This window comes from Lathyrus oleraceus, chromosome 7 (assembly GCF_024323335.1).
Source record: "Lathyrus oleraceus cultivar Zhongwan6 chromosome 7, CAAS_Psat_ZW6_1.0, whole genome shotgun sequence".
NCBI classification, from domain to species: Eukaryota; Viridiplantae; Streptophyta; class Magnoliopsida; order Fabales; family Fabaceae; genus Lathyrus; species Lathyrus oleraceus.
This window is the reverse complement of record NC_066585.1, coordinates 187730442-187743464: the sequence shown is the minus strand read 5'-3', so window position 1 is coordinate 187743464 and position 13023 is coordinate 187730442. Positions and strand designations below refer to the sequence as shown.

Here is a 13023-nt window from a genome sequence, read left to right as displayed (position 1 = left end):
TATAAACTAGTTTTGTATTTTAAAACTAACTTTTACAATTTTATTTTTATTTTTGGAAACAAAATAAAATTTTAAAAAATCAAGTTTTTAAATAAAATTTGGTATATGTGTTCCATTTTGGATATGTATATATTTGATTTTTGTAACCAAAGTAAATTTGATATTCTGGATTTATGTTATGTATAAAATAAAATGAACTTATTTTGTCAGCAAATTTATAGTTTTGACGTAAAAAATTATATATGACAGTCAAATGAGATTTAAAATAAATAATCAAAAAAAAATTTATCCCCTTGATTATTATATCAAATTGAAGTAAATACCGTCTTTTTTTCTTTAGTTATTAACAAAAATCGAGAGGTATGTGACATGCACTATATAGTTTTAAAAAAATGTTGTTGATGAGATTGAAACAATGACTATTTCAACTAACCCCTAAATTATTCTGAAACCAAAGAATATGATGAAAAGTTTTTATGTCATCTTTAATTATTTCACTTGTAATCGAGATAAAATCTTTTTCACATTTTTAGATAATTTTCACATATTATATAAATACAGTAATTTAAAGAATATTCTAGAATAAGTATAATTTAATTTTTTTTATAGACGGAAGAAAAATCTAATCTTATTTAGTATATTTACTTAATAATATTTTTATTTTATTATAGAATAAATAATTTTCAAAGGTTATACAAAGAACATCTTAGCATGTACAATCAATCATCACATATTTTGATGAGTTGTCTTATACATTTTTCAAATTTCCCTCTTTCAATTCTTAGAATTCACAAGACATTTATTGGGAACTCTAGAAATCAGAAAGAGGGAGACTTTATACGAAGAGAGATTGTATATATTAGGGTTGTTTGTGATTTACAAAGAGCACTATATAATGACATTAATTCAATTTTTAATAATTACAACAATAAAAAACATTTAATTATTAAAGTAATTTTAATTAAGTTTAAAAACAATCTAGAACAAGTTTGTAATAGATTTGTATTTATAAATCATTTTTATATTTTAAAACTCATTTTTACAATAACATTTAAATAACATTTTTTTCATAAAATTGTTTTTTTAGTTTCTAATTTTTTTAATTCACAATTTTTCTTATTTTCAGAAAAGTTTTTTTTTATAAAAAATATAATTTTTTTAGGATTGCTTTTCTATTTTTGGGAATTTTTTGTAGTTTTGTTTATTTGAGGAACAAATATTTTTATAAAGTAATTATAATTTAAAACCATTTGTTAATCAATTTAAATTGTTTTTTAACTTAAATTTATTTAATTAAATTATTTATAATATATATTTCAGTTTATTAACCATTTAAATGATTCAATTTAGACATGTCTTTCAATTAACAATATTTTTCCATATTCCTAACATATATATAAAAAACTTAACACCTATATAAGCTTTCTAAAAAAACATAATACAAACTCTAACATTTAAATGAAAAAAAAATTATAGATACTATATCTTTTGTAAACGAAGTATAGATATTGACCCTTTTGGCCTTTTATGTAAAAAAACTTTAGACTCAATCTGTATATAAATTAAGTTCTAATATAGTATAGTATATTTTTTATAATCTAATATATTTTTTTAATAAATCAATATGAATAGAAAATCAACCAAAAAATATTATTCATTTAAAGTAATTATCGATTGATTTATATTATTCAATAAAATTTTATGATAATTAGAGAGGATGATATTCTTGACATTGCTATTAGATTATTTATATTCTATTTAGTCTAAGTTCATAAGTCTAGTCAAAAAATGACAAAGTCTAAGATTATTTGTTAATTACAAAGTTTTTCACATAAGAATCCAATTAACATGCCTTGTTTTAGCCTTTATAAATACATCAGGTATTATTTTGAATGTTAACACAACATTAACATCAAAATTCATTACCAACCAACCATCTCTACGATGGATATTACCATCAAAACTTGTTCCTTTTTTCTTTCAACTCTAACGTTAGTTCTTTCTCTTCTTGTTACAACTTCATATTCATCATCATCATCACTAGCCCTTGAAAACTTTATCGAATGTCTTTCAAACCATTATTCTCCACCTTCGTACCCTGCATCCCACGCAATCTACACTCCAAAAAACTCTTCATTCTTATCCATCTTACACATGCACACGTACAACAACAGATTTTCCTCACCAACAGCACCAAAGCCTCTTGCAATCATAACATCCCTCCACGAGTCGCATGTTCAAGGAACAATAATATGTGCCAAAAACCACGGCCTTCAAATCAGAATCCGAAGCGGCGGCCACGATACCGAAGGCCTTTCATATGTATCAGACGTTCCTTTCATTATACTTGACATGTTTCATCATGATTCAGTTAATATCGACATTAAAACTGAAACGGCATGGGTTGAAGCAGGTGCAACACTTGGTAAGGTTTATTATCATATAGCACAGAAGAGTAACGTTCATGCTTTTCCAGCTGGGGTGTGTCCTACGGTAGGTACCGGCGGTCATTTCTCCGGTGGTGGATATGGTAATTTAATGAGAAAATTTGGTCTTTCTGTTGATAATATTATCGATGCGAAAATTGTTGATGTTAATGGTAATATCCTTGATAGAAAATCAATGGGAGAAGATTTGTTTTGGGCTATAAGAGGTGGTGGTGGAGCTAGTTTTGGTGTTATTCTTTCATGGAAAATTAAACTTGTTTCTGTGACACCAAAAGTCACTGTTTTCAAAGTGCAAAGAAGTGTTGAAAAAGATGCAACCAGTGTTGTTTACAAATGGCAAAAAATTGCTTCAAAATTGGATGAAAATCTTTTCTTAAGAACTATGTATGACGTAGTGAATGATACTCAAAAGGGTAAAAAGAGTGTGAACGTTACTTTCATTGGCATGTTTTTGGGACTAACTGATAAACTAATGCCTTTGTTGAATGAAAGTTTACCTGAATTAGGTTTGAAGAGTAGTGAGTGTATTGAAATTCCATGGGTGAATTCAACTCTTTTTTGGTACAATTATCCAATTGGAACCAATCTTGAAGTTTTGCTTGATGTCCCCAAAGAGCCTCTTTTGACAAACTATAAAACAATGTCGGATTATGTGAAGAAGCCGATTTCGAAGAGTGATTTGGAATCGATTTGGGAGTTTATGATAAAAAGTGATCGTGTGAGAATGGAATGGAATCCTTATGGCGGGAAGATGGATGAGATTTCGGAATCAGAAACTCCATTTCCTCATAGGAAAGGAAACTTGTTTTTGATTGAGTATTTGACATCTTGGGGAGAAGATGGAGTTGAGGCAAAAAATCATTATTTGAATATTTCAAGGTCTTTTTTTGATTTTATGACCCCTCTTGTTTCCAAATCACCTAGGGAGGCTTTTCTTAATTATAGAGATCTTAATATTGGTGCCAATATTCCTAGTAATGCAATAAAACATGACATTGCTCGAAGTTATGGGATCAAGTATTATCAAGGTAATTATGAAAGATTAGTGCGTGTGAAATCTAGGGTTGATCCTCACGATTTCTTTAGATATGAGCAAAGTATACCAACACTTCATTAGTGGTAGAATGCTATAGGATGTATTAGATTTCGATTTTAAATGTACTTTTTATGTTAAAAAGTGTGTATTCATTTAAGATTTTTAATTAATATAAATAAGTTTTATGATATTAAATTATTTCTTCCATCTCATAAAAAATATTTCATTTTACATATTTTTTCGATTTTAAAATGATTGTCGTTTTATAATATCACAATATTTATTATTATTATTTCACTACTATATCTCTATTTATTAACTTTCACTTTATTCAATTATACTATTAACTATAACTAATAAGGGTATTCTAGTAATAATATTAATTTTATTATTGAAATCAACATATCTAATTATTTTTTTAAGAATCATGCATTGATCAAATATGACCGTCTTTATGAGACGGGGGAATACAGATCAATAAATTATATTTTTTAATCAAATTAGTTGAGTTATCATCTAAGTTTTTAAATAAATATATATTATAAAGATTATAAAGAAATAAAGGACAAACCAGCAACAACCTGCGCCACTATCATTTTTTTAATAACTTAAAATTTAATATATTTTATAGGATATTTTAATGAAATTTAAGTATGAATTTTTACTTATCAATATAGCATATACCTACGGAGGATAATACCATTCGGTCTTGAAGAGAGAGGTTAGAAACGAGGGAATGCGTGTGAAACTGGTGCTAAGAAAGACAAATAATCAAAGTCTCTTAGCTGCAATCTGAAAGATGTCCCTGAAAAAATAATATTATCACGCATAGTCCAAATAGTTTATACCACAACATACCGCATCGTAGCTAGACCTAAAACAACTCCCTTTCCTCTGCCTAACCCCAAAACTCCTCGAAAACCCCTATACAAAATAACAAAGAATACTTCACAATAAACAAACAAATTATCCAATCACTCAACCCGACCACCTTAGTGGTAGAAGAAATAGACCAATCTGACAACTCATCTTCCTTATAGACAAGAATAAAGTTATCTCTCCACCAATGAAAAACCCTCTTTAGGAACTTTTCACTCCCGCCACTACGCCAAAAACTGGAATAGACCGTGCACCTTAGAGGGCGCTTTATTACAAAAGCGCACTCTAAAGTGAAGCGAAAAAATAAGGAGCGAACAACTAGAATAGACAGCGCACTTTAGAGGGCGCTTTTGTAATAAAGCGCCCTCTAAGGTGAAGTGAAAAAATAAGGAGGAGATAGAGGGACAACAATACAGGGCGCTTTTTAGAAAGCGCCCTCTAAGGTTACCCTTAGAGGGCGCTTTTAAAAAAGCGCTCTATAAGTCCATGTGCATTTCCAGTTTATAAAGCGCTTTTGGAAAGCCTTAGAGAGCGCTTTCATAAGCGCCCTCTTAGGCCCCCTTTAGAGGGCGCTTTTTTTCCACAAGCGCCCTCTAAGGCCCCCTTTAGTAAACATTAAAATTATAACATACTGCGCGTTTTGTTATTTCACTCTCTGTTATTTTCGTTCTTTTTCACGTTAGGGTTCTCACTGCTACGATTTTCGCTATTTCTAAGGCGTTCTCCTTCCACCTCTGTTAGATCTACGACGTTTCCTCCTTCTATTAATTCGTTGTTAGCTGTTCGATTTTGACACCATAGGTATTTTTCTAATCTTCATATTACTTGGTTTCTCTTCTGACGTTCGCTATTGTTCATTTTTGGTTTCATTTTTCTTGGTTCATACATTTATTGAGTATTCTCAATAATAATTATTGTGTTGCAATGATAGCAATGGAGACTAGGCATTATGGGTTAAATTTCACCAACTGTTCCATTTGTTTCTCGATGTAGAAAAATGAGGCAGCAATATCTAAAACACCTTCTACCAATCAAAGGTACACTATGCAGCTTATGAGTGTATTATTCTAGCATACATAGCGTAGCTAGTAACTTAAGAAGTTTAGGTATGGATGTTATTTGATAGAGTAAATTAGAGTCGACTATTCTTCTGTTAGCTTTCAGTTAGACCATTATACAATTCTACATATATATTTTCTAGTCAATGTTTATCTTTTGTAAAAACTATATGATGATATATAACTATGCTACAAATTAGTGCATACCACTAATGTTTAATGCATGGTTCATACATTCTCATGCTATTGAAGTCAGAGATATCTGAAAATGTTGAGAAACTAACTCAATAAACCAAAATTGTTTTGGTTTTGGGTTATTGTTGGAGACATGAATGCCCTGCACAGAGACTAACTCAATAAAGCGAAATTGTTTTGTCTCATCCCATTTTTGGTTTCTCTTCTGAAATTGTTTTTTGTTTATTCTAATTAGTAATGGATAATACATGGATGTCTTCCAATCGATTGTCGAGAGAGTACGAGAATGGGGTATCAGAATTCGTTAAGTTTGCCGTTGCGCACGCCGAAGACCCCAGTAGAATGATATGTCCTTGCTTGGGTTGTTGTTATGGGAAACGGGTTGACGCAGTTCAGTTGACATCGCATCTAATGAGGCATGGAATTGATCGAAGTTATACATGTTGGAATTTGCATGGTGAGAAAAGTAACGAGAATGTTGAACCGGGGGATAGTACGACCTATGCCTCAAACTATAGTGGCGCAGATACATACGATTGTGATCGAGTTGAAGAGATTGCAGAAGACTTGAAGGAGATCTTAAGGATTGTCCCGAAATGTTTGAGAGGTTGGTAAGTGATGCAGAGAAACCTTTGTATGATGGTTACACTAAATTCACAAGATTGTCTGCGGTATTAAAGTTGTACAACTTAAAGGCGGGCAATGGATGGTCGGATAAAAGTTTCACAGAGTTATTAGCCCTTTTGAAAGATATGCTTCCTGAGGATAATGTTCTTCCCAATCGAACATATGAGACCAAAAATGATTCATATATTAGAAATGATCATAATGAGGGTATTTGGATCAATCCAACCGTCCGTGTTGTTAAGAGACATGTAGAACATATTCCAACCAAGAAAAGAAAGAGAACTTAGTGAAAAAGGTACAGGTCAAATGATTTTAATTGTTTCCTTTATTACAGGTAAAATGGCTTTTATGATTTTAATTGTTTTTATATTTGTCATCTGATTTTAATTGTTTTCTTTATTACAGGTAAAATGGCTATTATGAAGTCAATCATTCGTGCAAGGGGCAAGGGATACTTGAAAGTATCAATTGATATTTGTTTAGATGGAGATGTTCCATTGTCGTCAAGCCTCATTCGCGTAGATGATGATGCTGGATATTTGAAAGTATCAATTGATATTTGTTTAGATGGAGATGTTCCATTGTCGTCAAGCCTCATTCGCGTAGATGATGATGCTGGATATTTGAAAGTATCAATTGATATTTGTTTAGATGGAGATGTTCCATTGTCGTCAAGCCTCATTCGCGTAGATGATGATGCTGGATATTTGAAAGTATCCCTCTACGACAATGGAACATGTCCATCTAAACAAATATCAATTCTATCTTCAAAAGATAAGGGACCAAAAATATAAGGGGATTACGCAACAAATCGAGTCAGTTGCATCAAAAAAAAAGGTATAAACACAATTATATGATATTTATGCATAGAAAATGTTAATTCTTGATCTTATACTTCACCTAACTAATTTTATGATATTTTAGGTTCATGCTATTGATATTGAACAAAAAGAGGTTGTTGCTAAGAAGACTGCGGCTAGCAAAAAAAACATACATCTCAGAGATGCTTTTGCTACTTAGTTTTATTTCTTTTTAAGTTATGAATTAGTTGTATATTTAGAATTTTTAGAAGTTAAACGATTATATATCAGTGGATTGTTGTATATGTATGGATTGTTGTATATAAGGCTTGTTGAATGCAATATGTGAAAAAGGGCTTCAAATTATACAGTTTTAGGTGTACTGCTTCAATATACAGGTTGTCTAAAATAAATAAATAAATATAGCGCTTTTTTAAAAAAAAATTAAATAACCTCCCACTTTAGAGGGCGCTTTCCAAAATAAGCGCCCTCTAAACCCTTTAAATTTCCACTTTAGAGGGCGTTTTCCAGTAAAAGCGCCCTCTAAACCCTTAAAAGTTTCCACTTTAGAGGGCGCTTTCCAGTAAAAGCGCCCTCTAAACCCTTAAAAGTTTCCACTTTAGAGGGCGCTTTCTTTAAAAAGCGCCCTCTAAAGTGGCCCTTAAAGGGCTTAAAGAGCCACTTTAGAGAGCGCTTTCACCAGGAAAAAAAACGTTGTCTTTACCTATGCCAGCGCCAGATTAGAGGGCGCTTTAAAGCGCTGTTATATGCCAAAAAAAGCGCCCTCTTTTCCCTTATTTGGCGTAGTGCGCCTATCAGAGACTTAACAACATAGGTTCCATACTTCTCTACAACTATAGTCCTCCATAGTGAAGGTCAATCCATAAAAAGTCTTTAGTTCCACTTATTAAGTAGGGTCAAATTAACTCGTCTCAAATCCCGAACTCCTAACCCACCCATGTTTTTGGTTTTACACACATCCTTCCACTTGAACCACGCCACCTTCAACCCAGCTTTTGATCCCATAGAGAAATCTTTGTTGAATCCAACAAACTTCTTCTGCACCAACACTGACATCTTCATAAAAGAGAGGAAGAAAATATTGATTGAGTTTAGGATTGAGTTGAGAACGAGCACTCTACCTTTAAGACTCACGAACTAGTTCTTCCAAGAAGATAACCACTTAGTGACCCAATTGACCAGAGGTTTCCAAGTAACTTTCGTCGATGGATTAGAACCTATAGAGAGCCCTAAATACTTAAAAGGGAGAAACTTTACTTTAAAGTGCAAGAACCTCAATTCAAACACAAAATAGGGTCCCTCAACATTAACACAAAAAATACAGCTATAAAAGATATTTACCTTAAGACCCAAATCCAACTCGGAACTCTTAAGAATATCTTTAATAGTCCGCAAATTATCCATAGTTGCCTCACCTAAAAGAATAGTGACATTCGTGTATTGAAGATGCGACACCAGTAAGTCGTCAGACCCCACTTAAAAAAATCATTAAGCCCTCCAAACCCAGGAGAAAATCAAAAGGCACAAAATATCCCCTTGCTTAAGCCCCCACTAGATACTAATTTTCTTTATCGAATAATCGTTCACCAAAACTTGAAGGCTTGTGAAAAATCTGCACAATTAAAACCAGACTTTCCGCATCGCATCAAACTCAATTTTTCTTAACATATAATCCACAAACGGTCATCTAATAGAATAATAGGCCTTTTAAAAATCTACTTTAAAGATAAAGAAATCCTTCTTTAAGATCCTACCTAAATTAATCATCTCATTCAGGCTCACCATACCATCCACCAACTGCCTACCTCTCAAAGAAGTTGATTACTTTGAAGAGATTAGCTTACTAGTGACCTTAGCTAACCAATAAACCAAAACTTTAACAACCAACTTATATAAGTATCTAAGAAGAGAAATATGTTTAAACTCTCCCAACTCCAAATGATACTCCACTTTAAGAATGAGAGCCACAAAAAAGCAAGTTAAGCTCTTGAGGAGGACCGCATTACACACCTCTTCTTTCGGTTAATCCCAAAACTTCCTGTAAAACTCAAAGTTGAATCCATCACGTCCAATGTTCTTGCTACCATTCATCCAGCTACCACCACATCCACTTCCAAAGGATCAAACCTAACCGAAAGAGAAGCATAATTCTCTTCCGAAAGACCTAAAATAGAGACCCATCAAAATGAGGCCTAAACCACCATGAAGAGAGAATTGAAATTTGTTAACCTTATCAAAATAAAATATTCCCCCATAATAGTTTTTAGGTGGTAAAAGAGATAATGCATATAGTACACAAATAATTGAGTGTTCTCCCATTCTTAAAGACATTTTGAATCCAAGAAAAATAAAGTTATTTTTTGTAGCATGACCATGTTTGAACATGTATAAATTCTTTAGATTCATGATTGATTGCATATTTTGGGTTACTGTTTAGATATATTTCAAAACTGATTTTCAATGTTTGCATTGTTTGGATTGAGTGAATCACCATCTGCTTGAGTGTTAAACAATTGTGAGAATTTTGATTCTAAAATTGATTAGTTATTGAATTTAAAAACTTGAAATCACGTACAATTTAAATAAGTGATAAATTCATACCCATGCTTGGGTTCTTCTGTGGTCATGTAAGTTTGATTTTTAAATGTGCAAGAATCATGCAAACTTAATTGTTTTAAACATGAGGCTTTTTTTGTTTACAAACCTTGAATGTTTAACAAAGCATATCTTCATGACTAAACTTATTTTTAAAATTTTCGTTGGATTTTTATTTGGTTAGAATCAAAGTTCTAAGATATAGATAGTTGATAAGTGTCTGAACATGAATTAATTTCCATACTATAATTATGACACTTATTAACTTTTTTTTCTCTTCACGAAATCATATTTAAAACCCCTAATTTGTGTAAATATTAAGGGATTGATATTATTAAGTATCAAGAACAAGGGTCAAGGAAACAATCCTGTGATCTCGTACAAGGTAAATAATGGTCGATTCCCAAAAACTTTGCATTTCTTGTATAAATAGAAAAATAAATACATATTTCTATTAGGTAATATAAAAAACCTCATAATTCAATGATATTCACGTGAATCTGAGTTTGAGAAAAAAATTCAATTTGAGTATGTGTGCCAGTTTTTCTCAATTATAAATATGAGAATATATTATATAGTACGGATACTAGCACTCATTTCAAACCTGCCTCATATATATTAAATTATACTTTATTATATGATTTTGATCATTTATAACAATATTGAACCCTAGTAAGGACGATAGTTGAGATAAGATTTGTAAACGGTCTAACTAGTAATTTAGTCTTTTATTTTTGTATTTTTGTAATAATCTTGTATTTTTTTATCTTCAACTTATTATTATTATATGTGTTTAAATTTTTATTTTTATTTTTTATATTTTAATGTTTTTGTTGTTGAGATATAAGATGTAATCCAAGTTGTGTGAGATCCAAGCCCAAAGTCAATTAGGGTTTATGGTTTGTTATTTAGTTTGTTATAGCTTGTTACTTAGTAGTCAAGTAAATTTGTATATAAATACAAGCATATGTAAATCAGTTTGTAAAAAAAATAATTATTCTTCAATAATAGAATCCTTATTTTCATATTCTTTCTCATTCTCTCTTTTCTTTCCTCACTAAAAGTGTCACATGCAATAACAAATTGATATTTATAGCCCTGGTTAGATTCTTGATCGTGTTTTCAAGAATCACACGTCAATGATCGTGTTTCCGGGATTGTGGATTATTAATCGCTTTTGTTGCAAAGATGAGTGACACCAACAGAATTCTGAATTCTCTTCCATTTCTTGACGGCAAGAATTGGATTCGATGGAGAAAACAAATGAAGTCCTTGTTTGACTTTTATGAAACCTTGAAGTGGTTACTCATGGTGTTCCTGAGCTTGATGAGAATGCAACTGATGCTCAGAGAGTCGCGCACAAGGAAGCAAAGAAGAAAGACTGCAAGGCCGCATATTGCATTCAATCGGCGGTAGGTTCAACAAATTTCAACAGAATTTCTCATGCTGAATCGGCGAATGAGGCATGGGATATTCTTGTCGAGTACTATGAAGGATGTGAGAAAGTTAAGGTCGTCAAATTGCAGATTTTGCGACAGAAGTATGAATTGTTGCAGATGGGAGAAGATGAAAAGATTGCAGGTTATGTGTCAAAGGTGCAAAATCCTGTCCATCTCATGAAGGGTTGTGGTGAAACCCTAACTAATAAGATGATAGTTGAAAAGGAAATACATATGTTGACCTTTCACTTTGATCACGCTATCGTAACTATTCAAGAATCCAATAATCTTGAAACCATGAAACTAGAAGATTTGGTTGGTTCATTGGAGGCACGTAAGATTAGGATTTTCGAAAGCAAATGGGTTCAAGATTGATACAAGCGCAATAGGCTCAGGCTTGGAAGAAGCATGGTGGTTCCGACAAGTTCAAAGGCAAAGGAGACAAGACTTAGAGCAATAATTCTTGGTTGAACCCTCAAAAGCACAAGGTTGGTGATAGAGCTTCTGAATCCTCGAAAAGAGGAAGAGGAAACTCCTATCAGAAAGACAAAGAGAAAAAAGGTGTGCATTGTTACAACTTTGAAAAATGGGGTCACATGGCCAAGAATTGTTGGTACAATAAAGACAATGGATCTAAAAAGGCAAGGAGGAAGGAGCAAATCGTGCACTCCAAGATTCAAATGATTATGAAGATATGGTGGTTATGGTTATAGTTGGAGATGACCATGTCGAATCCAAGATCTGGTTCCTCGACTCGGGTTGCTCGAATCACATGACTTTTCAAAAAGTATGGCTAGCAGATTTTGACTCGTCGAATAAGAGTAAGGTCAAACTTGCTGATAATAGCTCATTGCAAGCAGAAGGTACTGGTGACATAGTTTTTCAAAGGAGCGATGAAGGAAAAGCTATGATCAAAGATGTACTCTATGTACCTAGAATGAAGTGCAACCTGTTAAGTGTTGGACAACTGATCGAAATAAGTTTCTCAGTGATTATGAAAGATGGAGCCTTAGAATTGTTTGAAACCTAGAACAATTTGGTCTTAAAATCTCATTTGTCGAAGAACGGGACATTTAACACCATGATCACTTCAAGTGAAGTACAATGTCTAAAAAATGTTGTCGACCATAAGCATAGTTGGTTCTGGCATTTGAGGTTTGTAAATTTGAACTTTCGATCACTCAATCAACTAATTACTCAAGATATGGTAATTGGTATACCAAGTCTTGGGATGCCCGACAAACTTTGTGAGGATTGTCTAGTCAGAGAGCAACCCCAGAAAGTAATTCGTTTCGACTATGCCAATGAGATCCTCTTGCATACTCAAAGTTATACATTCAGATGTATGTGGACCTTTTGAAGAGCATACCATTGGTGGAAACATGTATGTTGTTTCGTTTTTCAATGATTTTAGTTGAAAGTTATGGATCTATGTGATCAAGCGAAAGGACGAAGTATTTGAAAACTTTAAGAGATTCAAGATGCTTGTCAAAAACCAGAGTGAGAAGAAGATCAAAGTTCTACGAACAGATGGAGGTGGTGAGTATACATCAAAGATGTTTGGAGAATTATATGCAGAACATGTTATTAATCACGAGGTAACTGCTCCTTATACGCCTCAACATAATAGAGTAGTAGAAAGAAGAAACAAGATCATATTGGACATGGCGAGATGCATGTTGAAGCAAAAGAATTTGCCGAAATCTTTATGGGGTGAAGTTGTTTCCACTTCTGTTTATATTATGAACATGTGCCCTACCAAGAAGCTAAAGAACAAGGTTCCTGAAGAAGTTTGGAGTGGAAAACAACCATCGATGAGTCATCTTAATGTGTTTGGCTCTATTTGTTACAAATATGCTCTTGATGCTAGAAGAAGGAAGCTTGATGATAAGAGTGGTTATGGTAGGATATTATAAAATTGGTACA

The 13023-nt window shown here is 32.5% G+C and overlaps 2 protein-coding genes across 2 annotated transcripts; both read left to right on the top strand.

Moving 5' to 3' along the window:
- The first annotated feature begins 1882 nt into the window (after nt 1-1882).
- LOC127107278 (berberine bridge enzyme-like 17) lies at nt 1883-3681 on the top strand. Its single transcript, XM_051044572.1, has one exon. The coding sequence runs from the start codon at nt 1945-1947 to the stop codon at nt 3562-3564; it is 1620 nt and encodes a 539-aa protein (XP_050900529.1). The 5' UTR covers nt 1883-1944; the 3' UTR covers nt 3565-3681.
- A 7165-nt stretch (nt 3682-10846) lies between these two features.
- Nucleotides 10847-12127, top strand: LOC127102817 (uncharacterized). The gene is made up of 3 exons (XM_051040147.1): nt 10847-10892; nt 10958-11431; nt 11739-12127. Exons 1-3 carry the CDS (start codon nt 10847-10849, stop codon nt 12125-12127), a joined length of 909 nt encoding a protein of 302 aa, XP_050896104.1.
- The last annotated feature ends 896 nt before the right edge of the window (nt 12128-13023 follow it).

Bases quoted from the DNA above. Each gene is read 5' to 3' on its own strand.
- LOC127107278 (XM_051044572.1), top strand. From the start codon at position 1,945: ATGGATATTACCATCAAAACTTGTTCCTTTTTTCTTTCAACTCTAACG.
- LOC127102817 (XM_051040147.1), top strand. From the start codon at position 10,847: ATGAGTGACACCAACAGAATTCTGAATTCTCTTCCATTTCTTGACG. The intron at 10,893-10,957 runs GCAAGAATTGGA...GAAACCTTGAAG, and splicing joins TTCTCTTCCATTTCTTGACG to TGGTTACTCATGGTGTTCCT. The intron at 11,432-11,738 runs GTAAGATTAGGA...GGATCTAAAAAG, and splicing joins GGTTGGTTCATTGGAGGCAC to GCAAGGAGGAAGGAGCAAAT.